Source organism: Trachinotus anak, unplaced genomic scaffold (genome assembly GCF_046630095.1).
Source record: "Trachinotus anak isolate AG129_WGS33_773 ecotype Australia unplaced genomic scaffold, CSIRO_AGI_Tana_v1 ptg000003l, whole genome shotgun sequence".
NCBI classification, from domain to species: domain Eukaryota; kingdom Metazoa; phylum Chordata; class Actinopteri; order Carangiformes; family Carangidae; genus Trachinotus; species Trachinotus anak.
This window is the reverse complement of record NW_027273854.1, coordinates 1,056,526-1,080,738: the sequence shown is the minus strand read 5'-3', so window position 1 is coordinate 1,080,738 and position 24,213 is coordinate 1,056,526. Positions and strand designations below refer to the sequence as shown.

General features: G+C 43.1%; 1 protein-coding gene across 1 annotated transcript; it reads left to right on the top strand.

Annotated features, from left to right (window-relative positions):
• The first annotated feature begins 865 nt into the window (after nucleotides 1-865).
• LOC139609934 (myosin phosphatase Rho-interacting protein-like) lies at nucleotides 866-23,806 on the top strand. Its single transcript, XM_071465005.1, has 22 exons — nucleotides 866-1,194; nucleotides 3,564-3,641; nucleotides 3,758-3,823; nucleotides 4,167-4,318; nucleotides 4,405-4,489; nucleotides 5,533-5,677; nucleotides 7,702-7,885; nucleotides 10,207-10,309; nucleotides 14,172-14,270; nucleotides 14,725-14,781; nucleotides 14,866-14,934; nucleotides 15,021-15,110; nucleotides 15,190-15,299; nucleotides 15,609-16,131; nucleotides 17,094-17,225; nucleotides 17,336-19,624; nucleotides 19,925-20,072; nucleotides 20,232-20,349; nucleotides 20,490-20,649; nucleotides 21,801-21,902; nucleotides 22,341-22,427; nucleotides 23,080-23,806. The coding sequence occupies exons 1-22, from the start codon at nucleotides 967-969 to the stop codon at nucleotides 23,218-23,220; spliced, it is 5,166 nt and encodes a 1,721-aa protein (XP_071321106.1). The 5' UTR covers nucleotides 866-966; the 3' UTR covers nucleotides 23,221-23,806.
• Nucleotides 23,807-24,213: the final 407 nt, after the last annotated feature.

Genomic DNA, 24,213 nt, shown 5'->3' with positions numbered 1-24,213 from the left:
AAACTATTTCTTCTGTTTCAAAGCAAACTAATTGTGTTTTATTGTAATCAGCGACACATACCAAATAATAATAAACTACTGTATTTTATACATTTTTGGATGGCCAGAAATTTTAAATCATTTTTAGTTTGTACTATCCCTGCCACTGCCATTGCCTTGAATAAATGCTTGCATCCACTGTCTGTCTGTGCAGGGTTTTTCTTGTTTTCTGTGTTACCATGGACATCAACACATGGCATCACATGTGATAATGTAGATATTTAATGCAGGAGAGTAATACAATTTGTTCTGTTTCTTACAGTTCTTTATGATGATGATAATGCATACAGTTCAGACCAAAGATGGTATTATAGTTATAATATATATCCTTTTATTGTTTTAGCAAAATTAAGTAAAAAATAATTGCAACAGTAAAATGGATCATGAATTAATCCTCAATGGGAAAAAATGTTTGGACTCCCTGAATATGACAGAAATTGTTTCTCTCTGTTTTACTTTACTACATTATCATGCCTTTGATTAAAGTATTATTTTATTTATCTGTATAATTGCTTTATATGTTTCGTTAAAGAGTTTTTGAACAGGAAAGAAAAACAATAATTTTATTGTGTAGGATTTCTGACCGGATGTTTTTATCTACGTAAGAGTCTATGGCCATGACGACAGCAGTTAACCCCGCTGAGCTCTATATATTTCATATTTTTATTTGATTTTTTATTTATTTGTTTATTTTTTATTCTGTACTTGCTGTATGTCTACGTTAGCATGCAATACATTTAAGTATTATTAATTTATTTTCTTATCTGTATACCTGCTCATTAAAGTCATTTCTTTCAAAAAAAGGAAAGAAAAAGAAAATCGGTCAATTATGGTTTTATTTTGTAGGTTGTGACCGGATGCTGTGTCGTGATCTACGTCAGAACATGTGACCATGACAACGGGCTCCAACAGACCCGTGATTGACAGATGTTGCAGCGGGACGAGCCGCTTCAGTCGACCCGCGAGACGCGGAGGGCGGCGGCCAGTGTCCGCGTCATTCCCCGGGAGGAGACCCGCGTGTCCGGGAACATGTCTGCGGAGAAGGCGGCGAGTCCCTGCGACCGGTTCCAAGCCAACATCTTCAACAAGAGCAAGTGCCAAAACTGCTTCAAGCCCCGGGAGCTGCATCTGCTGAGCGACCGCGACACGGAGCAGGTACCGACCCGGGGCCGGGGGCCGGGTCCCGGGGCTCCGGGTCCCGGGGCTCCGGGTCCCCGGGACCCCGGCCCGGGACCCAGGCCGGGGCTCCGGGTCCCGGGACCCCGGCCCGGGACCCGGAGCCCCGGCCCCCGGCCCCGGGACTCCGGGGCTTTCACAGGCCTCTCCCTCCAAACTGAGAGTTCAGGCTGAGTAACTACAAACATGAGCCGTGACAGTGTTGAGGGTGAAACTGGTCGAACGGTTATTTTCATCACTGATTCATCTGCAGGTCGTGATGTTCGTTTCTTTCCTCTGAACAGAATTCAGTTCACTGTCACATGAGACTGAGAAGAGCGTCTGTCTCTTATTTGATATTATCTGAAATGGCTCATTTTCCAATCGACCCATTGATTAATTGACTAATCGGTCCAGCTGCAGCTTTGTAGCTGACCTGCTAGTTTTCTTTAATTAACATTTAATTTATTTCTTCATTTGAAACGATCTTGTCTTGCAAGACAAGGATTCATCATTTCACCAATTAATCTATTAATTATACATTTTCCATATGAAAAGTCAAAAATAAAGACAAATCCCAAAGTAGAGCCTCCTTAAATTCATTTGTGAAATCCTTGAGTTGATTGAATTTACAGATTCCTGATATGCAGCAAAGACAAGTAGCAGCAAGAGGAAATATTTCAGACGGTGGAATCAGAAAAAGTTTGATTTCTACTGGACAGATAACAAACCATCGATATATAGAACTGATTGATAAATTCACTCGAGGTCAGCAGTAACGACGCTCAGTCATTTCTTTATTTGTCTCAGATCCAGGTGATGTCAGGGGTCGTGACGGCCTGCTACATGCCTCACGTTGTTCAGATGTGTTATTGCTCCCTGTCCCCCGCCTGGTTTCACTGGGCCCTGTAATTTCATCCGTGTTGCTCAACCTGCAAACACCAGGCATGGTATTATTCTGACGCACTCGGCCGCGCTCATGGAGGAAACCTGTTCTGTGCCTCATGTTTGCATTGTTTTTCACACGGTGTTAAAGGTTTCATACTGTGTCTGAATTTTCTTCATCCATCCGAGTTTTCACAACTGGGACTGATTAGTCGATCAACAGGAAATCAATAGACAGCTTCTCTGATAATCGATTATTTGTAAAAAATACCAAATATTCTCTGTTTGTGGCTTTTTCGATGTGAGAATTTGCTGCTTTCCTGTGTCTTTGGTGTTTGGTCAAAACAATCTGAACTTGTCATGTTGGGCTCAAGGAAATCTGTTGTGAGAGTGTAGCCTAATTATTTATTTATATATTTATTTTACAGATTTCTTACATTTAATGAAACAAAGTTGATCACAGACTCATAGATGATAATCTGGTCCCACATCACCGCACGGATACGTTACTCTGTCTGTCTGCTGAATTTATTTTTAACAGGTTCATCCATAAAAAGAAATGTTTCCTACTGTGGAATCCCAGTTTCATCCCAGTGTGTATTCAAAAGGATGGTTCATATTATTTATTGATCTATATTGATCTATATTGGGTCTTTGAGGCCAATACTGATAACTATGTTTGAGAGTTTTAAAAATCCAATAATGATAGTATTAAAACAAATTTGAACAAACAAACACGTAATCAGCTGTTTTGCTACAGATGCTTTAGATTTGCTTTTTTGAAGAATTGTGAGAAAACTGAGCAGAACATTTTACATTTGAAAAATCAACTTGTGAGTCATTGGACAAATTATGTGAAGGTGACATTTAAAACATCTCTTAATCATTTATCACAACACTGATGAATCTGCTGTGAGCTGTATCGGCCTGAACAATCTCTCAGTCCAGCTAATGTCCAACTATTTTAATCACTGGTTAGTCATGTCAAACATTTTTCAACAACAACTACCACATATTCTCAGATTTCAGCTTCTCCAATCTGAGAATGATCTGCTCTTCTCTGTTTTCTATCATTATAAACTGAAGATCTTTGGGTTTCTTACTGTTGGTCGGACAAAACAAGACATCTGAACACGTCTCCTCGGACTGTGGGAAACTGTGACGGACATGTTCTGACATTTAATAGCCTCAGATGGTCATTAATCCATTGAAAAATTAATAAACAGATTAGTTGATAGTGAAAATAATTGTTAGTTTCAGGCTTTGTTTAATTTACTGTCACATAAAACAAAGAAAAGCAGAAAATCCAGATGTTTCAGTTGCAGAAATTAGGGAATTTACAACATTTCAAACAACTCATTTATTATCTGAGTGCATATCCAGGGACGAGTTGCAGATTTGACTAATCAGTGACTTAGTGAGGTGATTAAATTCTTTGGCTGATCAATAACTATCCAGTTTCCTCTTTCTCCCTCGACCTGCAGGCGAAACCCATCTACGGAGGCTGGCTGTGTCTGGCTCCTGAGGGGACAGACTTTGACAACCCGATGCAGAGGTCGAGGGTACGACATATTGGAAGTGAAATGAAATACACAGACATTTCCCACTTCTGCTTTGTGACTTATTCCTCAAGAAAAACTAAACTGCAGTGATTTTGTTTCCTGTCTCTGTCTGACAGAAATGGCAGCGGCGCTTCTTCATCCTGTATGAACACGGCAGCCTGAGCTTCGCCCTGGATGAGCTGGTGAGGAAGTGATCATGACAACAACATGCCTGAGATAGCAGAGTACAGTAAGCCCTGCTCTGTGTACAGTATACATCTGCATTTACAGCATGTCGGGATCAAGCCGGCATCTTTAGGCCAGATGTTGAGAGCAGAACCACAGCAGATGATTTTGGCTTAGCTTGTCCTCTAATGCACACATCCCCCCTCTCTCTGTGATCCCCTCAAATCTCATTCCCTCATCTCTTTCATTCCACACTCAACACCACTAACTGCTCTCTGTGTGAAAGTCATTCATGTGCGTCCTGGTAATCGGTCCTAGCAACGCAATGTCAGTAACTCAGACGCTCTGACTCTCCTCCAGCCGAGCACTTTGCCACAGGGGACGGTGAACATGAATCTGTGCACAGACATCACAGCCGCCGAGCCGAGGACGGGCCAGAGAAACGCTCTCTGCATCGTCACGCCAGAGCAGGAGATATTCATCCGTGGTGACAATAAAGAGATCATTAATGGGTCGGTATAAAACTGCAGAACACTACAGGAGCGTTTAGCTGAGAGGTTTCTCACGGGTCTCTACTGTTTCTATGTTTCTGTACCAGGTGGAGCGAGCAGCTCGCAGTGTATCTGCAGACTAACAAGCAAAATCAGAAGAAGAAGCGCAAAGTGGATCCTGTTGCCACCCAGGTAACAAAGCAAATGTCCAGTCAGTGGTTCGCTCTGTGGCTCACACTGTTTGTCCTGTCAGCTCCGGGGACAAATGAAGCTGGAACACTTTGATTCGGTGAAAGATTAACAGATTAACAGCTGCGGGAGCCGTTAATATGGCCATGACATTCAGTTCAGATATTCCTGGTCCCCAGAGGATGAATCCTGTGGGCTCTGAACCTCATGGTGTCAGTGGGATTCAGCTTCTGGAGACTGTGACTCAGTCCATCCACTAGTTGTTGAGATATTTCAGTCTGGACCTACTGGGATCTACTGGGCACATTTATGTTCCTCAGAGGATGAAGATGTCACATTTTTGTCTTTTTTAAAATAAGCTTTCAAAACAAGTTACCGGAGATGATGCTTTTGGCAGTTTGCCACGACAAGTTTGTTTTTAGTGAGTCGCTTTAGCTCCTCATGCTTAAAAAAAAAAAACATGGTAAAAGTGCTGAAATAATCAGCAACAGATGAACCAACAACACATGTGATCATTTCAATCTTAAATTTAAGGATTTGCTGCTTTTATCTCCTTTTATATCGTCGTAATTTGAAAGAGGACTGTGACTGTTATTTACATTATTGATCAATCTGACATTTGTTTCCTCAATTCATTGATTAAACATTTGATGTAGGAAGCATCAGAACATAGAGTGAAATGTTCATCAAAGCTTCTTAAAGCAGAGGTGAAGTCAACAGGGTTAGACCTGCAAAATATCTGCAAATCTTTGCAAATGAGAAGCTAAAGAAGAAAAATACAAACTAAATTTTTAGTATTTGTGCTTAAAAAGTTATTTAAACCATCAATGGATCATAGGAATAGTTATAAGAATCTTCCAGCTCCCAATTGAATATCTTGTGTTTTGACAACTGGTCAAATAAAACAGGAAGTCGTCATCATTTATCCTGTGATGAAATGTTTATGTTTATGTTTTTAATTTATGTCCAATGGGTGAAAGTGAAAATGAAGGAATCGAAAAGAAGTGTTTGAATCATCGTTTTGTTTTTTTTCAATGAAAAATCAGGAACCCAGTCCAGCAAAGATGGCTGCAACTGATCCTGCAGAGTCCAGCTGTGGTCGGTGGCAGGAAGACCAGCAGGGCAGGGGACCGGATGTGACCCCCATCTGGACTGTCACAGACCCCCTGGGCCCGGGGCAGACCCCTGCAGGTGCAGCAGAGGCAAAACACACACACACACACACACACACACACACACACACACATAGCAAGGCTTTGGTGTCCATCAGCCAGTCACAACCACTTCCTGTCCTCTTGCTCCGTCCTAACGTGGTGCAGATGTTCACACAGATTTAACCCTTGTTTAACCAGGCAGGTCGGCTGCGTCCTGGTTGTGTTCATGGGAACAGGCTGGAGGAGTTTTTGTTTTAACAGGAAGTGACACAGACTGACAGACAGAAAACGCACAAACACACTGTGATGTGCAGACAGACGTGTGACTCTAACCTTCAGGCATCATAAAAACCAAACATCATCCATAAAAGTCCTCTTAAACAGGTCCTGGTGGGCTTGATGATTAGCACAGGACAGGTATTCGTCCTTACTGGAGCTTTGTGCCGGGACAGAGCGACACCAGTCCCCAGCTGGCGTCAGACTTATTGCAGGGTCTGGACAGGTCCTGTAATAAAGGCCTGGATTAACTCCTGCTGACTGTGCCTATAGGCTCCTTCATTAGAGGGCCCCTCTGAGACCCTAATGAATGATCTTCTGTCAGGACTCCTGGAGCAGGGTTTGAATTTCTGGACAGTCATTGAATTCTTTAAGGTGTTTTTCAGACAGGGATGATCATTTTGATCAGTTCTTTTATAAAGTCAACCAATATCTAAGAATTATCTTCTTCATTATTTTATTTCATTTTTTATTATAATTTTAGTTTCTAGTTTACTTCATTTATATACAATATGTCAGTGTCAGTGCTGCATGTAAGTGGCCATAATGTTAGTTACTGTGGGTCTAGATTTACTTTAAGGATCCAGTCTTAGTTACAGTGATTTGTAATTTAAGGTTGTTTTTTTCTCAGTTTCCAATTAAACAGAAAATCCTCAGTACAAAGGCTCTTTGGTTGATTCTGATAATGTAGTTTGTGCAGTAAGTCTGTTTTCTTTGTGTTGGTGTCGATGATTAATTAGCTGTCATATGAAACAGAAAATGGACTGTGGATCTGTCGACGTTACCATGGCAACTTCAGAATAAAAACGCCGTATGTGCGATTACCGTCGTTTCTAGAATTAAAAGAAGTTTGTGACTAAACCAAGGTCGTCCAGATCTTTTCATTGATTTATTTGTTTATTATCACCTCACTCGCTGTTGCTAACTATACTTCATACATCATTCATTCAAAAACTCAGCACTTGTTTCATCACTCCCCTCCCGCCGATGCTCCAAGTGAGGTTCCCAAAAAATACTTGGGCCTGAAGCCCAGAGTGATCGGCCTCAACGACGCCTTAGTTTCTAACCACTCAGGATTTTGGTTTTTTTCTGATTGAGATGCTTTATTGAATTCTTGGGTAATTTCCTAGACTTGGAAAAATATATCATTATGTAAAATAGGGAAAGCTGTGGAGGTTTTGTGCCACTGACTACAGTGTGAACCCGGACGTCGTCCTGTGGGATTAAAAAAGAAAGAATCCATCCAGCTCCTGGGAGTCCGGACATTTAGAGAGTCGGCAAAATCTCAAATGAAAAAAGGAAGATATGCACACAGACGCAAGCTACAAAATGTATTCGGGTCAAAAAATGGATACCACTCCATTTTATATATATGTATATCTATATCTATATAGATAAATGTGTGTGTAAATATACACACCAATAGGCTGAAAGAATAACAAAAATGTATCTATAACCCAGTAAAGTCACTTGTGTTTTGCCAACACAGACATATGTATGTGATGGTCGAGGATATGAGGGGATTACAAGAAGAAGCTGTATCTTAAATATAATTAAATTTTACTGTACGAAAAATGTTTTATTTCATATTCTTGACTCAGGTCTGTTGGTGTTTGAAGGGTAAAAGTCTGAAATCTCTGGAGCTCTTTGGAGAAGGAGGGAGAACCGATGTATCTCAGTGGTGATGCTGGATGATTTGCCTTGAAAACAGCTTCTTAGTGAACATAATCCAACATTATATCTAACTCCAGTCTGAAACCTGTTTGTGTTGCTCTCTATATCCAGGCAACGCGCCTGCCCACCCGTGCCCGCTCTCCAGGGACTCTCAGACCTTGGATGGCGCCGGCAGGTTCGGGCGCCCAGTTCTGGACTTGGCAGCCAATGGAAACACGGACCCTGGGACGAACAAGCAGCTGGATGAGTCGAACAACATCCAAACATCAGCAAACAACAAGAGCCAGGACAGAAGGTTAGAAATGAATCAGGGCAAGATTAGCAATTTCCAGCCAAATTTGATCTGTAAGTAAATCTTCTGTAGATTGTGTTTGGCTGCAATCTGGAGTTTATTCTCTGTATGTCTGTTTGCATGTAATCTGTGGGTAATGCTAACCATTTAAAGTGCCTTGGCAGAGGAAAAGGGGGTAAATGTGCAAGCAATTAGCACAAAGGACATCCAATGCCTCTCAGTCGAACAGCCATCACACACCGCTAAAAACCAGATCAAAGGCTCACGCTCTACCCCTCCATTAGAGATCTGACTGCCGCTTTTTATATTTAGCTTAAAGAAACCCTCCCAGTTTGTGCCCCAGCAGCATGTAAACTGGTCACGTGAGGAGAATACATCTCAGTTCTTCACTCATTGCCTTATTGGGAAACAAAAACACTAAATACTTATCCCCCCTCCAAATAAGGCCAGAAATTCCAAAAGGCTGGTGTAATTAGATATCTGCAGCCTTGTTTCTCAGGACCTTAATGCCGACTGTCTGCCTGCCTGTCAGAGAAAGGAGGCCTCAGCTCAGAGCTCAGTTCGAGGGCACGGGGCTGACTTAGAGGGAACTGAAACATCCTGCTCAAGAAGAGTGTACGGACATGACTTATGTATGTGGAAGCAAACCTGCCTTCACTTTGGGAACAGTAAATCAGATACTCTTGGTTTTGATTTAATTCTTTTCATTCTTTGACAGAATATGTCAAAATCTGATCTTCAGGATGTTTTTGTCTTGTGTGTTTCTTCTAAATCTGACATGTTTACATCATGTGTGTCGTCCCCTGTAAATACTGCGAATAATTAAAGGAGCTATTTGTAAGTTGTGCTATTGCTACATTGCTAACGTTAGCATTAGCAGCTGTTTGCTGACCAGTCTCTCCGAGAGCTTCAGCCATCGTTGCTTCTTCAGGGCGGCGACTGGACGCTGCAGTATCAGAAAGTGATGAGGCTGGTTAGAAGCAAACCAACATGTTAGCTAGAACAAGCTGTGTGGAAACTGACAAGACAAAAGCTAACAAAGATAAGGTCTTAATATTCACAGTTAGTGAACGGTAAGATGGTTCAGTTTTTTGGAGCCTTTTGTGTTTGGGGATTTTCCAGTGTGAACGTTAGGGAAGGTACAGAAAACAAGGAGAGAGAGAGAGAACTGCGTCACATGGGGATGGTTCCTCACAATAAATCATTTTTTGTTCCACTTTCATCTTTCTTGCAGTTCTGATTCAGAGACGGTTGCAGCTCACATGTCTTTTTCTCTATCTCAGTATCACTTCATCAAACACTTTTTCCAGTTGAGGGATGAATTCTATGATTTTAAATTCTATGCAATGTCAACAATAATAACAAATACCACTCTGAACTCCAGAGCCCAGAGTGATGACCTCAGACGTGTTCACAGAGTCACTTTTCTGCAGTTTAACTGTGAGTTTGTTGTAACTAGTAAATGTTTGGTATTTTCAGTAGTGGTGAGTACATCAATACCAACATCAATACTTTTTTTTTTTTAAAGCAGCTAATGTAATAAAGTCATGCACTGTAGGGGAGAGAAATGCTCATGATTTATGGGGCTGGTTGTATCACTAAGAACCTACTGTGAATTTATTTATTTATTTATTTATTATTCAAAATCTTAGTATTCTTTAATTTGGTCATGATACATGATATATAACAAAAATGTTTATGGAACAAAGTGAAAGTTACCGCAGGAGCAGAAAGTGAGCACAAAGAACAGATTATTGTTTCTACTGATGCTGGTTTACTTAGTATTTGTTGATCAATGTCGATCTGCCCTTACATCTCCAATATTTACCACTGATTAATTTTCAGTTGATTGGTCAGTAAATTATAATTGTTCACATGGAGCAAAGGGCTGTTACATTTCCTATTGTTTTACAGAGTAAAAACTTCCCTTGAAGTTGTAGCTTTGCTTAAATAAAAAAAACTGTCAGAACTATTTCTACTAAAAACCCATTTAGTTAAAATAAAGTAACTGTAATGTGTCTCTGCCATGAATCAGCTTCCTCACAGAACTTCACACTCATGTCCTAAGAGACACCGACTGAGCCTGATCCCAGCACCGCTCGTCTTCATCTGACAGTGTCTATTCATTACATCAGCTGACTGCTCAGTCATCAGTTCGTCTCTCTGCAGCAACAGCAGCAGTGTGATCTTTATGGAGCTGTCGTCCTGGTGGAAATGATGTCAGAACCCACCTGTGTGTCAGCGCGGTCGGGGGAAGACACACAAACATACAGTGTGTTTGTCTCAGATAAATTTCTCCCTAATTAGATTTTCATGTTTTCCAGCAATGGCAGCTCAGCAGAGAGGATTCTGGGAGCAGAGGAGCGGGAAGGAGGGTCAGCTGCTTCCAGGAAGGGCAGGAGTGAGGCTCGCAGCAGCAAGAGAGAGGTGACCACAGTCTCACGCTGCAATACATGTTCTGCACTTCACGGGCTGGTGTGTGCTTCTGGTTTCTAAAGCTGCTAGATGATGCTTCATCAGACCCCCCAACCCCCCCCACCCCCCCACCCCCCCACCCCCGCCAAGTGTTAGATGGGAAGGTGAATTAATACCACTCTCATGTCTAACTGCAGCTAGAGTTAGCAGCTGGTTAGCTTAGCTTAGCGTCAAGACTGGAAACGAGAAAAAACGATCCTCTCCAAAGGTAAATCCACCCACCGGCACCTCTGAGGCTCATGAATTAACATGTTTTATCCTGTTAGTTGAACCTGTTCATGAGGCCGGTCTGTTTCATGACGGGGAGTCTGACGTGTCACCTCTGCTGGTTGTCCGGTGTCAGGTGAAGCACAGCACACAGGGCAAACTGAAGGAGAATAAAAGACCAACCAAACGAAACAAAAGATTAACTGACATTAATGATAACTGGCCATAACCCGGCGACAGGCATGTTAAACCAGTAAACAGAAACATCCTTTGTGAAATGACTGTTATTGTTGCAGCTTCAGTTGTAAGTTTGTCCTGGAGCTTATAGCAGGAAAATGATTAAGACAATATGAAGTCAGGTCCTTAACGTCAACGTTAAACAATTAAAAACCCATTTCCGGACTGTGGTCGTTCGCTGCCATATGAAACTCATACATAGGTACTGTGGGCTGTCGTGACTGGACTGGGGCAGCCACCGGGCTCGGCTGTGGGCTGGACTGGTTTGAACATGACTCACACAACCAGGTGTTGTACAGAGAAGACGTCATTTTAACGACGAAGCTCTGACCTGATGTAATACCTCCACAGGGGAGAGACTCTCAAATCCCTCACCGACTCTGTTTGCATCAATCAGCCACTGTGTAAACACGAGGGATCCAGTCTCATTCAAGGTCTTTGCGTCTTCACAGTCCTCATTCAGTCCATGTTAAGCTCTAAAAAGCAGGTGATGAGAGTTTGGCAAGAAACGCGTGGACGAGTCAGTCCTGCCGTGTCAAGGCTTGTGTTTCTCCCAGAATGTGTGTGAGTGCGTACATGTGTCAGCAGGTGGGAGAGCGCTGGTGATTCACTCCGAGCTGCATTTTGTTTGTGAACAGAACTGGTTTTGATGCCCTGAAGGCGTTCAGTCCGCCTGCTGGTGTGCGTTGTAATCTGGGAGGCGGCATTCCTCTTCCAAACTTTTTTCCAGAGATTCCTATGAACTGAAACAAGAGGCAGTGTCATGTTGAAGCTGTGAGTCTCAAGGACTCATTATAGAATATTCTGCAGGATCACGGTGTGTGTTTAAAGAGTCGCCTCCTCTCCACCTGCACATCTGTTTGTGAAAGACACTGTGTGTTGTCAGGCTCCAGTGATTAAAGAGGTGAGTGAACCTTAACAAGAGTCTGACTGTGACAGTGTCAACCAAACACACACGAGGCACAAACGTTCCACAGGCCGTCACACAAAGTTAGATTACAGGTTAAACCAGGCTTAGTTCACTAAGTCAGGTTTGTTTTTTTAGATAAACCTCATGAGTTACCGTGGAAACTGCCTGGTCCTGAGGGTGTTGTGTAAACATGGCTCTTTATTGTCAAAACTGTTTAATGTTTTGTTTTTATCATCTTAGAAATATTTTCAAAATACGACGTGTTTAATCTTTTTAACGACACTGAGGCATTTGACACCACAGCTCCACTGCTGCAGCAGCGTCTTCACCGGCCTCGGGCTGGAGCGTCCGGGAGAAGAGCTCGCAGCTCTTCACTTCCTCCCTCTGGGCTATGAATCTGCTGTTAGCTGCATATGAGCCCGTTCGTAGCCTGAGGTAGACGACACCTCTGCTGAAAACTGGAGGTGTCAGAGCGTTTTCACTCAGAGCCCTGAAGCTGCGGAACGAGCTGCCTGACGAAACCAGGTCAGCTGCATCACTGACCTCTTTCAAGTCTTCTTAAATACACTTTCATTAGAGAGATTTTCTCCTGATTTTACTTGATTTTTGGTTTAATGTAGAAATTAAGCCGGTTTTAAACATAGTAAACATAGTTCTTCAGGAGCTGAGTGATGTGCTCCTGTGGAGGGGTGGTTGGGAATTTTAGACACTTAAAAAAATACCCAAAATACAACGAACACTTCAACTGAAATCAGCTGTTTCATGTAAAACAAACAACAATTATAATAAAACTGATCATTGATCATGAGTCTAAAGCCAGATGGAGCTGGTGGAGACCAGAAACAGAGCAAAGAGAGGGAACTGTGGCCTTAGATTCATCATCATCATCATCATCACCATCATCATCAGTTCATCATATTCACTTAACACTTGATGATCTGTCATGTCTGCTGCCCCCAAGTGGCCAAAAAATCACTTATTCTAGGTTTTAAGGATCTAAGAAAACACAACTCTGAGCTTAACAGAGAAAACCTGATGTTTATCCACATGTTTCTGACCAAGATCAAAATGAGTCCAGGTGAGAGTGTGAAGGACGAGACTAACGGCTCAAAGGTTATAGGTTATAAATCCAGAGCAGTGAACGTACTGAGTTGTTCAGAAACACGAGCGCTCACAGGTTTGTCCATTTTCTTCGCTGAGTTGATGCGATCGATGCTCGTTGTGTTGGGTCTTTGTTCTGAAGTCATGAAATAAACCAGGCTTGACCTCGTCTGCTCACATCAGCTGCGTTAATGAAGCAGATTAACCTTGATTCAGTTTGTGAGTTTTCAGTCGAAACTTTTGTGAGGCACCTTTATGAAACAACCGTCAGTCTCTGAAGCTGCTGTGGAACAGTGGAGCAGATGGTCGTCAGTGTGGCAGCTGTTAATCTTTGATTAAACACACAGGCTCATTCCAGAGGATTTGCCTTTAAATGACCCAGCAGCACTTTTATCCCATGTGATGATTTATGTCTCTGGGTGCGTTTGTTTTGGTGGCAAGGAGAAGGTCAGAGGAGCCCGTCCGGAGTTCATTCAGACCTCAGAGCTGAGATGCCCAAGACGGCCTCCTCTCCCCCCTCCCCTCCCCTCCACTCCCCCTCCAGCTTTGGGAGTCTTCTTCAGTGAACAGTCTGCAGCCGTCAGCGATTGTTTGGGAGGAAAAAAAAAAAGCTCAGTTCACGCTGCAGTGTGTGTTCCTGCGCGTGTTGTGTCCTTGGATGGTTTTCAATGTAAATGCCAGAGAAGAAGGAAACACAAAGAATGTTCTGTAACCATTAAAGTGGTCATTTTTTTCCCATTAAAGTGGTTATATAAGAGGGAAGAATGAATCTTTTGAATAGCAGCGGCTCAAGTAAACAAAAAACCTTGTTCCATTTAATGCTGTGTAATCCAGACTTGAAAGAGACCCTGATTCGTGCTGTTAGAGCGTCTCTATTAGCCAGCATGAAACCTGATCATAAGAAGCATGCAGGAATCTCACTCTGCTCTTTGGACTTGTAGCATCATTTTGAAATGTAAGACAAAAAGGCTTCAGAGTATCAGGGATTATGTTGCCTCTAAAACCTTTTCATGCATTCCACATCCAAAATCCAGTCACCCATGTGCAGTTCACTGGTGAGTGAGTAAGAGTTGAGCAGGCAGTGAGAGAAGCCTGCTGGGCTCCCCGCGGTGCTCTGCAGCAGGCCTAATCCCTACAGCTGACATCCCTGCCAAGGACCCAGACTATCGGTTACTCCGGTTGAAGGAATGCAGGCTGCAGAGCTGCCACCGTCCTGATGAGAAAACACGTCACGTCTCTGCATCAGTGAAAACCTGAGCCTGATTATAAAAAACCACCAATGCTGGTGATGAAAGGAGTTTTCTTCTAATTTCAGCATTTTCATAATAATTCAGATTTTTAAATTTTTGCCCTCCACAGAAACTGCAGTCGTGTGGAGACATAGCCCAGCTCAGCGCGCCCCCCCCTCAGAGACGAGCCAGATCCCTGGACCGCAGGACGTCAGACACAGTCATGACGGCAAGTCAACAAATTAAAACCAAGATACTAAATATTTGTGTCTGAAAATCAGGGACCATTACACACTAGTGTTTCAGCTGCCAGTGAGAGTTAACCCTTTGTTAAGAGTTACAAAGGGTTAACTCTCATTTGTATCATTTGTAGGAATAAAAATTCACACAATAAACCTAATTAAATGAAAGTAAAGAGCATAAATATGTTTTTCTGCTTTGCCATGCTGTAAATCATCTCACGACGTCCCACGTTTTTGTCGTGACCCTCATGTTGGGAACCACTGACCAAGATAGCATCATTACTTTACAATAATTCAAACAGTCCAGTGTCAGTGGACAAGAAAACCCTTCGAACTTAACTTTACTCAGTGCTCACAGGTCTGATTTCTGGTGAGACATTTCTTCTTCTCTTTTCCTTAAACTGTTGACAACAAAAGGTTCATATTTTATCTTCCTTACAGCCGGATTTATTAAACTTCAAGAAAGGCTGGATGGTGAAACTGGATGAGAATGACCAGGTAAACTTTTCTCAGTCCTAAACTCAGTGATGTTAACAACCTTGCGCCGTCTGTACCTTTCATTTGTCCTTTGCTTCCCTCTAGTGGAAGAAATACTGGTTTGTGCTGTCGACCGACAGTCTGAGATACTTCAAGGACTCAGTAACTGAAGAGGTACTTTGATATTTGTTGTTCTGTAGAGTAAAAAATCAGTTTTTGTGTTTCCGTTAACACAGAGATTTTCTGCTTCCTCCTCTCAGGCTTCAGATCTCGAAGGAGAAATCGACCTAACGAAGTGTTATAATGTGTCTGAGTACCAGGTGCAGAGGAACTACGGCTTCCAGATCCATGTAAGGCTTTAGATCAACAGCTCCTTCACTAAAGAGCCAACACTTTCTCTCCTGCAAATTAACTCTGTTAATGTCACAGACGCAGAAAGCTGTCTACACACTGTCAGCCATGACTGCAGGGATACGCAAGAACTGGATCCAATCTCTGATGAAGAACGTACATCCAGCGAATGCCCCAGATGTGGCCAGGTAAAGTCAAATTACAGAATACCTGTCGGATAAAACAGCAAAGTCTTGATCCAGTTATAACATGGGTGGTAATCAAATCCAGTATCCAAGCTGATATATCAGGGAGCCTGTATTTAGTCGTGTTCAGGGCCTGTTCCTCCTTCATGCTATCAGTAAGACGCAGAGGAAAGCAGTAAATCCTCACAGTTTGTTGAAATGTTTTTCCATAAAAGTGATTTAAATGGTTGATTGTTTTCTTTCAAATCAGTAATTTCATCATGACATTATCTTATCTTCCTCCATCTAAACATACCTCCATGTTGTGTGCAGTTTACCTGGCCACCACGTCCCCTGCAGCCCACCTGAAGCCCTCCCCAAACCAGATGTCACTCAGGACTCCTCCTCCACTGACGTCCCCACTGAGAGAGACCCTAACCCCAAACCCAGGAGTGTGATGGAAAGACGGCGGGAAGGGCGCTACAAAACCTTCGACTGGGCCGAGTTCAGACCTCAGAACCAGCCGTCACCGGAGCCCGACCCCCCGAGGACTAAGTCTCCATGCTCAATGGAGATGGGCGACCTGGAGAGAAGGAGGAGGCGGGAGGAGAGGAGGAGGAGGTATGAGAGCATGCTGGGCTTCTCCCTGAGCTGGGAGGAGGCTGGAGATAAGAGAGAGGACGGCAGCGTCAGAGCACTGAGTCCAAAGTCACAGCAGAAGGTGGAAGAGGATATAGAAGAGTGCTGGAAGCAGGTGGAGAAGACGGTGTTCAGGCGGGAGAGGACAGTCCCACTGTGGACTGACGCCAGAGACACTGTGGAGATGGAGAAGCTGCTGGACAGCTACAGGAAGGGGGTGAGTGTGTATGTGGAGCAGTCGGACTGAAATATCTGAATTTGTCTTTGTGAGAGATTGTCATGAAATTTTGATCATGATCCCCAGAGGATGAATCCTGTAGGTTTTGGTGATCCTCTAGAGCCTCCAAGAGGTCATGTTTTTATTTAAGCAGTGAAATTTACTGAGATGCTTACTGACTGAAAATGTTGTACAGACACTCATGGTTCCCAGATGATGCATCATTCAGACTTCTCCTCTAGCAGCAGATATGTTTTGGTTTATGGACCAAACACCTGCAAAAGTAAAAGGTCATCACATCAGCTTCAGCTCGACTTTGTGTTTAGAGCTAATCGGCAAACATTAGCATGCTGACACGTTCAACTAAGATGGTGAACATGGTAAATATTATAACAAGCAGTCTCACAGAGCAGCTAGCATGGCTGTAGATTCTGACACTGTCCCAAACCCAATCTACATCCTGCTCACAGCTTAAAAAAGGCTTGTTGTAGAAATATTCTGTCCCCAAGTAGCAACAAAATTCAACTAAAGTTCAATTAAAGGTCCAATATTTTACACTTCTGAGTGATCCAATAAAAATACAACACATTTCAGGTAAACACTCAGAGAAACCAAATCCTGCAAGGTTGGATGGTGGGTCCAGGTGGGCGGGGTCTGGGGCGTGGCTGAGGTCGGTGACTGCTTTGTTGTGACATCACAAAGTTCCAGAAGTCCTGACGGCTGGTTTTAAGGCTCAGTTTCTGAATACAGGCTGTGTGCATTTCTCTGTGGACTGAGGCTTTGATACTTTCACAGTATTAATATAGAACCTAGACCTGCTTTATAATCACAAAATTATTTGCCGGACTGAGGACTAACTAACTAACTAACTAACTAACTAACTAACATTAACAAGTTAACTCATCTTCAAGTGTGAAATTGGTGCAGTTCCCCTTTAACTGGTTGTCTCTGTGTTGTTGAAGGTTGAGGATCTGAAGGTTCAGCTGGAAGAGTCGCAGCAGCGCAGACTGGAGCTGGAAACTCAGCTGAGTCCAGTAGGATTTCATCATCATCATCATCATCAGCATCACCTTCAGAAGCAGCAGGTCACATCGGTAGAGCTAAACACATCACCGGCCTCTGGAGTCTGTTCGCTTATATCTCCTGTGTTTCTGTGTGTAGCTAATCCTCCTGCTTTTCCTTTTCCTCTGTTTTCTTTCCTAAGCTGGATCCTCCACTTGGCTCTGAAGCAGATTTTTTCAGATTGGACACAGATGAAAATTTGTCAAACAGTCAGACACTGAGCCTGATAGATGTACACAGAGACAACAGAGAGCTCCTGCAGAAGCAGAACATTATCAGACAGGACATGCAGGAGCAGCTCGGCCTCGAAACACCTTCATCAACACCTCAGATGCCCAGCATCTGGCTGCATGACACAGAGGGCAACTTCCAAGAGTTGGGGGATTTCTCCCCTTTGCTCTCACCTGCATCAGACAGCCAACACATACTGTCTCAGAACGATGGAGAAATTACAGGAGTTAACTTAGATGGCCCAGCAACCAACCACCAGAAGCAGCTGGACGGAGAAGACGATCAGCTGTTTCCCGCCTCCAAAACACAAATGAATGACAGTGAATACGGCTCAGATTCATTCACTTTGGAGAAGCCTGCAGAGGGAGACAGGAGCCCACTCAGCTGTCTCATAGAGCAGCACATACCTCCGGACCAGGCCATAGTGAGGAGGCTGTCCCAGGAGCTGGAGCTGCTCACCAGCCAGAACGAGGCTCTCAACCAGCGCAACCAGGAGATGTTAAACCAGCTGACAGAGGCAGACCACGAGATTGAGAGGCTGAAAGCAGAGCTTAGCAGCAGGTACACTGAACCCCATCACCTCCCAGAAGTGGAGCAACAGGAAAAGAAGAGGGCAGAAGATCTGGAGAAGGAGCTGAGCTTGAGGAACCAGGAGCTCCTGGAGGCCCAGACGCTGATCACGTCTCTGGAGGAAAATCTGAGGGAGGCGGAGGCGCTGCTGCAGCTGAACGTCTTGGCAGAGAAGGAAGAACCAGGAGAGGAGAAAAATGAACAGAAAGCAGAGGGGTATCTGCTGCGGTGTTTTGAGGCCACTGAAGCGAAGCTGACAGAGCTGGAGAGGCAGCTCGACCAATCAGAAATCAGCTGCAGGGAGCTGCAGGTGCAAAACGCTGAGCTGAAGGAGGCGGAGAAACTTTACCTTCAGAGAGCTGCAGAGGCGGAGGCTGACGTCAGGAGGCTGAGGGAGGAGTTAGAGAAGGAGAGGCTGAAGGAAGAAAAGAGGTGTGATTCTGGGGAAGAAAGGATCCAGCAGGTGATGGAGGGGATGGTCCTGAGGTTGGAGGCTTTGGGGAAATTATTGGAGGTGATTGACAAGTTGGATTTTGGAAAAGAAAGTGAGGATGAGGAGAAGATGCCTGCAGTGGTGAATCAGCTGAAGTGGGAGGAAGAGCTCTGCAGTTTGCTTCTCAACAAACTGAAAACCAGCTCTTCCCAATCAGATGAGGAGAAATCTGCAGAAGTGCTTCTCAGTGAGGTGACGGAACACATGATTTTAGAGAGAGAAATGCTGCAGCTGGGTCTGCATCTACTTCCTGAGACAGGTTCATGCACAGATGAGGGAAGGGAAGCTTTGAAAGATGTGGACATTATTTGGGACACCGCAAGTGTGACAGAAACAGAAACCACAAAGAGTGATGGAAGCAAGATGTTAGATTTTAATAAGCAGCTGTGTGGCATCGAACATTTTAGAGCGATCACACAGATGAAAATCTCTTTGCTAAACCACGTTGCCTCCTCTATCAGCTCCTCTGCCCCTGAAAAACTCCAGCTGATCGCGGACAGACTTAATGATTTTGACATTTCACAGCATCCATGGTTTGGTTTGGTTCACTCTGCAGCCACTGAAGCTCTGTACTGCTGCCACCTAAACCAGCTGCAGAAGCAGCTTGAAGAGACCAAACAGAAACTGCTCATTTCTTCTCTCAGCTGCAGCAACTGTGTCAAACTGATGGAGGAAAACATGGAGCTAAAAGCAAAACTGTCAAACCTAGAAGAGCATCAAGGATCCTGGTGGAGAGAAAAGATGAACGTGTGTTGTCAGACAGATGAGATTTACCCACAGGACACAGAGACAGAGCTGCAGATAACAAAGGAAAGTACTGCAGATGAAACGAGGACAGAAAATGTTCAACAGAAACCTGAGACACCAGGAGAGGAGACGGGTGAGTCGTCGCTCCGCTGCATGGAAACCACACTACTGGGAATCCAGGAGGTGTCGGATGAAAACTTAGAGGAAAGTGAGGAATCCCACCAGGAAACGGATCCAGACCTGGACACTGAGCAAGTTTTAGTGCTGAGAAGAAGAGTGGAGGAGCTGGAGCAGCTGCTGTGTGTCACTGTGGAGGAGATGAAGGAAGAGTATGATGGGAAAATGAGTTCTGTTCAGATGCAACATGAGAAGGAGATGGAGAAGCTGAAGGTAGATGGAGCTAAATGTGTGAAGTTTAAAGGCAGAATTTAAAGCTTGTTTGAAACTTGTTTAGAGATAATTTTGTCTTTATGGCGGAAAAATTGAAAGGAGCTGTAGCCCCCCCCCCCCCCCCCCCCCCCCCCCCCCCCCACACCTCTGTTAGCACAACATAGCCTCAGTCTCAAAGTCTCAGACTGAACTGTCAGTGATCAGGTTGTATTGTGGAACAATGATATTTTTGACCATTTGAATTAAAGGTCATATAGAAACATTTCATGTGATGAACAGATTTCCCTGTCGTCCGCCCAGGCCACGTGTCAGCGGGGGTTCGCCTCCATGGAGGAGTCTCATCTGAAGGTGGTGGAGGAGCTGCAGCGCCGACACCAGCAGGAGGTGGAGCGGCTCCTGGTGGAGAGAGACCAGCTGCTGGAGGAGGAGAGCGCTGCCACTGCAACAGGTGAATGAGACTCTGGTCTGCAAAATATCGTCTAGTGGATTTTTTAAGTTTCTTGTAGCTTTAACGTCTTCCTCCTCAGTTTCTCTCATTTTTTAAAGATGATTCAGATTCAATAAATTCTCCCACATTTATCTCGAGGCTCTGAATCTTGTTTCTCAGCAATCGAAGCCATCAAGAACGCCCACTGTCTGGAGCTGGAGAGGGAGGTGCGGAGGAGATGTCAGTCAGAAAACAACAACGGAGACACAGTCCTGGAGGACATACACAGACAGCACAGGTACGTCTAGTCATGATTTCCAACACTGCAGGGATCGTTACTGAGCTGCAGCGTGAAGGACAGTGGCACATATGGTTTAGTTTTACTGCTCAGAAGAGGTTTTTGTGTTTATTATCTGTGCTGGTTGTGTGTTTGTATAGTGAGGAGCTGGCCTCCTACCAGCGGGAGCTCGAGGTTTTGTCCCAGCAGTTCTCTCTCAGGTGTCTGGAGAATGGGCACCTGGTCCAGGCCCTGGATGCAGAGAGGAAGGCCTTGTGTCAGTGCCAGCAAGAAAACCAGGACCTGAGGACCAGAAACCAGGTGATACACTCTCCAGTCAACCCTGTGTTCTTGTTCACAGTTAGTACTCACAAGAAATCCTGCGTACAAAACCAACAAGTACATCTTCTCTTACTTTAGTCGTGTCATTAATATTCTGCTCCACCTGTCAAGATGTCAGCAGCTCCTTAGAAAATCTAAAAGCCTCATGTATGTAAATATATATTCTTATATATTATCACAGTGTCTTTCACAATATTCAGAACATTTTGAGACAATCCTGGTAGAAACTGATGTATTCTGTGTGTTGTTTTCAGCTCATTCATTCTCAGTTTGTGCTTTTTTTATTCTACCTTTAAAAATCAACAAAGTCAGTCATCTTCAAACCCTACACACAGGCCCTTTAATGCTCTGCCGATCTCACAGTCTGACAGTCTGGGAGCTGCACCGCCGACACCGTCCAGCCTATCCAGATTTTATTTTAAATGATACCAAACAGCACAGTGACTACTTTTCACCATTTAAATAGGCAAGACACCTGTGATGCTAATTACAGGACACACCTTAGTTTAGCCTGTCCCTATGGTCAAATTATTTTCAATCTTTCCTTGGGGTACCATCATTTTTGTCCAGGCCAGTTTCATTAGTTTGTTTTTTAAAATTATTCTGTTGAACCACAATTCAAAAGCAATGTCTGATTTTCATTAGTTAATTTTCAGTAAAGTAAGTTTTATGTATTATTCCTTTTGTCAATTTCAAGTTATTTCAGTGACCATTGTGGGTTTTCCTTTCTTTAACGGAAGGGTACCAACAATTTTGTCCGTGTGTGTGTGTGTGTGTGTGTGTGTGTGTGTATATATATATATATATATATATATATATATATATATAAACTCACTATGCTTATACTCTGTATAACAAGCTCCACCACAGCTTTAACAGTGAGATGCTGCTGAACACTGATGCATCAGTATTAACAATCTAATAATGTAAATTATAATAATGTAATTTCACTGCAGAACAAGCTTAAAAACATGATGATTCTCAGGCAGGTTCTGCTGTTACACAGAGCATCTTTTTCAGTTGTTTTAAGTGGATTTTAGCAGATTCAGTCAGTTGCATCTCTGAGATTAAGAGCTGGTGACTTTCAGTGATATTACAACTGAGTGTTGTGTTGTTTCTGACTTGTCCAGGAGCTGAGCGGTCACCTCGCAGCAGAGATCACCAGACTGTGTTCACTGGCCAAACAGGACGACCTGCCGCTCAGTCAGGGGATGGACGTCTATGAGATGGAGGTGAACCTTTCTCACTGGGAGACAGAGTCTGTGATGTTTCTGAGTCCAGTTGTTTTTGGACAGATTTCTGATTCTCTGAACTTCATTGAAGAGCAGAAACAACTTGTTATGTCGTCAGATTATTAGTCACCATGTTTCTGTCATCAAATATGAACTGAGGATGATCATATAGTTTTATAACAGTGGGTTTAAGTTCAGGTGATTTCTTCACACAGGTGATTGCTGACACTGCTGTGGGGTTAAAGGGTCATGAGATTTTGAGCCAAGTCCACTTAGTGCAGCTTCAAAGGTGTGGACTGGACTGTCACCCTTTACACAGTTAACTGTCATCACTGTAAAACTGCTTCTAAGTACCATTTGAGTGTGAGGAAGATGTTTGTTTGAGGATGTCTGAGCTTTTTCCAAAGAGAAGCTGATGATCTGAAGTTTCTGTTGCAGATCACTCTGAGGGTGAAGGAGTCGGAGGTGCAGAGTCTGAAGCAGGAGATCACGTCTCTGAAGGATGAGCTGCAGTCGGCTCAGAGGGTGAGTCACACATGGAGCAGCTGGAATAAATACCAGTCTACAGTCTGACTCTGTTGAATCAAACTGCTCAGTGTGTGAGCAAAGTGACTCAACTGATCACATTATTGATAACTCCCATATAGAAAAACCTTTGTTCAGTGATTTGTCATTCTGCACGAAGAAGCTGAAAGGCCGTCTCTAGAGCCACTCGGCTGAAAGAGAAATAAAATTCTGCTGCGAGACGTCCTGCTGATGGAAGACGTCAGAGAAATCAGATAATCAGCAGAATTTAGTTTCACACTAGCAGGTGCAGACGATGAAGATAATTATACACCGACTATAAACACAGTCAACATCAGCTTTATTCTCACTGTTTGCTTGCAGCCTGATAACTGAAACTATTCTTAATTACACAGCTTCAGATTATTATTATTATTATTGTTATTATTATTTTTTAATTATTTTTATTATTATTGTTACCAACTGAACAGACTTCTGCAGCTCTCTGACATTTAAGAGCATTTTTAAGTAAAAGAAGTTGATAAATAGTTTTTATTCTTTCATTTGTAGGTAAAAGTGAAGGAGTTTTACTTTAATCTTTCACATGTGTCAAAAAATTTGCTTCTAGCAGTTTGGTAAAAAACTTAAGGACCAGATCTGTGTCACGTTTCAGGACAAGAGGAACGTGACAAAGAAGTACAAGGACATGTACACGGAGCTGAGCATCGTGAGAGCCCGAACACAGAGAGAGATGGATGAACTGAGAGAAAACCTGAGGCTGGCTCATCGGGCTCTGGACCAGACTTCACCGTGAATTCTTCAGTTTGCACAATAGCAGCTTTACATTTGTCTTCACTGCCACAGAACGTACTTTACCCTCAGTATTACTCTCATGAAATGTATTTAAAACAAAATAAATCATGTATTTAATAAGTCCAAGGACTCTCAGCCACAGTCTCACATCACACTCTTTCATTTCAGATGTTCAGTCACTGACCAAGTATTTTAGATTAATCCCTATGATCTTGATGATTCTGTCAAACTTATATTTTTGTTTTTTATTTTTTCTTTAAATGTATAGAACAAATATACCCTTATAAAAAAACGAATGGTTACCTTGTGTGTTGTACATACATATTTTATCTGTACAGCCTTGTTGTTACACTTTCGTCTGATTTGCACTGTTATGTTTGATCAGATATGTGAGTTGTTTTCCAGCCTCTTACCACTGCTGTATGTGTCCTGTATTTTTTAGGTAATTAAATATTTTAAAAGAAGCACATTTATAGACATTTCTGGTGGGCAGATACATCTGTCACACAAACTGTAATTTATATTTGTACACTGAGTGTTATTAATATAAAGACTTTTTTTTATTAAATGGAATTGGATCAAACCTTCCCCGGGTTCCTCTGTGTTGTCTGTCATGGTGCCACAGGTCTCTGCAGGGTCACCAGGTTCAGATTTGGAGCCTGGTTTTATTTTATTTTTTATTCTTTATTTTTATGTCAAAATGCAAAAACGAGACAAAATTCTGCAGCAGTTTTAACATGAAAGATGAAAAAATCACAGCTGCTACAGTCACGTTGATACCTTGAAAGATGCAGTAAAAAATCCTGAGGCTTGGACAGTGTTCAGCCCTCTGCCTGGGAGGAAGGTGTCAAGGTGTCCTGAAAAATACAGGTAACGTCCGAGGTAATATTTCAAAATAAAAGCTTATATTGGAGTATTAAACGGTTGCAGCAGATTTTGAGAACTAGTGTTGTCAAGGTTCATGGTTATTACTATTTTGAATTTGCTTCCAGCA

Coding starts and splice junctions, on each gene's coding strand:
- LOC139609934 (XM_071465005.1), top strand. CDS start 967: ATGTTGCAGCGGGACGAGCCGCTTCAGTCGACCCGCGAGACGCGGAGG. Junction 10,310..14,171: donor CTCGCAGCAGCAAGAGAGAG/GTGACCACAGTC, acceptor TGCCCTCCACAG/AAACTGCAGTCGTGTGGAGA. Junction 20,650..21,800: donor ACCTGAGGACCAGAAACCAG/GTGATACACTCT, acceptor TGACTTGTCCAG/GAGCTGAGCGGTCACCTCGC.